The sequence below is a fragment of the Salvia miltiorrhiza genome, chromosome 2 (assembly GCF_028751815.1).
Source record: "Salvia miltiorrhiza cultivar Shanhuang (shh) chromosome 2, IMPLAD_Smil_shh, whole genome shotgun sequence".
NCBI classification, from domain to species: domain Eukaryota; kingdom Viridiplantae; phylum Streptophyta; class Magnoliopsida; order Lamiales; family Lamiaceae; genus Salvia; species Salvia miltiorrhiza.
This window is the reverse complement of record NC_080388.1, coordinates 23,469,312-23,472,701: the sequence shown is the minus strand read 5'-3', so window position 1 is coordinate 23,472,701 and position 3,390 is coordinate 23,469,312. Positions and strand designations below refer to the sequence as shown.

Below are 3,390 nucleotides of genomic sequence, written 5' to 3'. Positions count from 1 at the left end.
ATTATTTCCTTCCATAAATAGCTTGATCCTTGATTTGATTTGATAGATAATGGATCTCCAGCGGATTTGGGGCTGATTTCACATTATTCCAGATCCTTCCATTGCTAGAATTCGCCAGAATCTTCCGGGAAATCTCCTCCACACGTCTTTCCATATATAGCTCCAGCTGCTGACTGCTGTTGACGGGAATGGTCATACTAGCTTCTTTCTTTGGTTGGCCTCATACCAGGTGGTACACTTCGAACATTCCCGCACCTCGAATGGTTCTGAGGGGTACTTCGCCGAGCTCTCTTCCTGATAAGTTTCACTTCTGGAAGTTTGGATAGTTTTGTTTCGGTAATGCCCATTCTGACCACATTTCATGCATATGCCCTTTTCTGAGCTTCCTCCTCCTGAATACCTGTTTTCTCCCCTAGACGACTCAAACAAAACAAAAGAAAGAGAAAAATAGGACCAAATGGCCCAAAAGTCGAAGACGCATCAGTAAGTTAGTAAATTTGTATGATTATACTTTAATTACCTATACTTATGTGATGCTTGTTTTAAGAAATTTTATATGGGTAATTAAAATTCATAATTATAAGGCATTAATAATCATCCAAAGGTGGATTGTCTGTTCTTATCAATTATGAATATAAACGTGATAATTGAACATTATACTAAACTATTTAGTATATCCAAAGATAACTAGGTGGTTTTTAAAGTGATGTGTTCATTTATCAATTACGATTAATTCATAAGCATCATGATGAATTTATGATTGTATTTTGTTGTATCGCCCAAAGGAGAACATCAATATACTTTTATTGTTTATTGATCCTGAATCTGTTTTAAGATATTCAAAGCATTAATGCAAATGAGATATATTATCCTTGCAGTGCCTACCCCTGTTGCTCTTCATTCACATGCTTCGTCTGTTCCAGTTTTTAATGGACTCAACTTCTCTAATTGGTCTGAACAAATCCGATTTCACCTTGGTGTATTGGATCTTGATTCAGCACTTGAAGTTGAAGAGCCTGCTATCACTGATACTAGCAGTGCTGCTGAAAAGTCCGCCCATAATGCTTGGGTAAAGTCGAACAAACTGAGCCTTATGTTTATGCGAATGAGTGTAGCAGACAACATCAAGTCTACTATTCCTAAGACTGAAAGTGTTAAGGAATTCATGAATTCTGTGAAAGAACGTTCACAGACTGCTGATAAGTCTGTTGCTGGGACCTTAGCCACTGACCACCATGAAATTTGATGGTTCTCGTAGCATGCATGAACATCTCATTGAAATGACAAACATTGCAGCAAGACTTAAGTCATTGGGGATGAACGTGGATGAGAACTTCCTTGTGCAGTTTGTTATAAACTCGCTTCCCCCTGAATACAGCCCATTCCAAATGAATTATAACACTCTGAAAGATAAATGGAGTGTGAATGAACTTCATGGAATGTTGGTTCAGGAGGAAACAAGGCTTAAGAATCAAGGATCTCATTCTGTTCATTTTACAATGAATCAAGGAGCTGGTAAGAAAGCCTTCAAGAAGAATGGAAAGGGCAAGCATGGACATAAAGTAAATGAGTCAAGTGCCCAAATCCAGAAAAAGGAACTTGACAATCTGAAGTGCCGGTTTTGTAGGAAGCCTGGACACTTTCAAAAGGATTGTCCGAAACGTAAAGCATGATTCGAAAAGAAAGGTATTCTTTTTGTATGTCTCGAATCTAATTTAATTGAAGTTCCTTATAATACTTGGTGGATTGATTCTGGAGGTACCACTCATGTTTCTAATTCGATGCAGGGATTCATTACGACCCGAATCATAAAGGCAAATGAAAGTTACGTTTATATGGGGAATCGAGTCAAAGCTCCAGTTGAAGCTATTGGAACCTATCGTTTGATTTTAGATACCGGAAATCACTTAGATTTATTTGATACTCTTTATGTTCCTTCTATTTCTCGTAATTTAGTTTCAGTATCGAAACTTGATGAAGTTGGTTTTTCCTCTCTGTTTGAGAATGGATGTTATTATTTATCAAAACAAAATCTTCTTATTGGTTCTGGTATTTTAAATGATCGGTTATATAGATTAAAACTGGATGATGTTTTTGCTGAGTCTCTCTTAACCGTGCATCATAATGTTGGAACTAAACGTGGTTCTACTAATGAAAATTCTGCTGACTTGTGGCATAAATGGTTGGGGCATATCTCCAAAGAACGATTGTAAAGATTGGTAAAGAATGAAATCCTTCCCAATTTGGATTTTACTGATCTTGGCATTTGTGTGGATTGCATTAAAGGAAAGCAAACAAAACACACGAAGAAATGAGCCACAAGAAGCACACAGCTTCTTGAAATTATCCATACCGATATATGTGGGCCTTTTGATGTTAATTCTTTCGGAAAGGAAAATACTTCATCACCTTTATTGATGACTTCTCACGTTATGGTTATGTCTATTTGCTGCATGAAAAATCTCAAGCAGTAGATGCCTTGGAGATCTACTTGAATGAAGTAGAAAGGCAATTAGACAGAAAAGTGAAAGTTGTTAGATCCGATAGATGTGGTGAGTATTATGGAAGATATGATGAAAATGGGCAACACCCAGGTCCATTTGCTAAAATCCTCGAGAAACGTGGTATTTGTGCGCAATACACAATGCCAGGTACACCACAACAAAATGGTGTATCAGAAAGGCGAAATAGAACACTAATGAATATGGTTAGGAGTATGCTAAGTAATTGTTCTTTACCCATTTATTTGTGGATGTATGCCTTGAAAACTGCGGCGTACTTATTAAATAGGGTTCCTAGCAAAGCAGTTCCTAAGACTCCTTTTGAACTGTGGACAGGAAGGAAACCTAGTTTAAGGCACCTGCATGTTTGGGGTTGCCCGACAAAAATAAGGATTTATAATCCACAAGAAAAGAAACTGGATGCAAGAACCATAAGTGGTTACTTTCTTGGCTATCCAGAAAAATCAAAGGGGTTTAGATTTTACTGTCCTAATCATAGTATGCGAATTGTTGAGACTGGAAATGCAAGGTTCATTGAGAATGGCGAGATCAGTGGGAGTTCAATTCCACGACAAGTGGATATTAAAAAAGTTAGGATACAAGTTCCTTTAACTTGTGCTTCTAACAGTGTTCCTCCTACTATTGTGCAAAATGATAATGAGGAACACAATTATGAACCCATGATTCAACATGAACCTGTTGTAGAAGAACCACAAGAAATAGTGTTAAGAAGGTCTGAAAGAGCAAGACGACCAGCTATTTCGGATGACTATATGGTTTATCTACATGAAGCAGAAACTGAAGTAAGTGTTAATAAGGATGATCCAGTCTCATTTTCACAAGCCATGAGTTGTAATAATTCTGATGAATGGTTAGATGCCTTGAAAGA

General features: G+C 37.3%; 1 protein-coding gene across 1 annotated transcript; it reads left to right on the top strand.

The window, feature by feature from the left end:
- Window positions 1-850: 850 nt before the first annotated feature.
- On the top strand, window positions 851-1,246 carry LOC131008160 (uncharacterized). Its single transcript, XM_057935053.1, has one exon. It carries the CDS (start codon window positions 851-853, stop codon window positions 1,244-1,246), a length of 396 nt encoding a protein of 131 aa, XP_057791036.1.
- The last annotated feature ends 2,144 nt before the right edge of the window (window positions 1,247-3,390 follow it).

Coding starts and splice junctions, on each gene's coding strand:
- LOC131008160 (XM_057935053.1), top strand. CDS start 851: ATGCAAATGAGATATATTATCCTTGCAGTGCCTACCCCTGTTGCTCTT.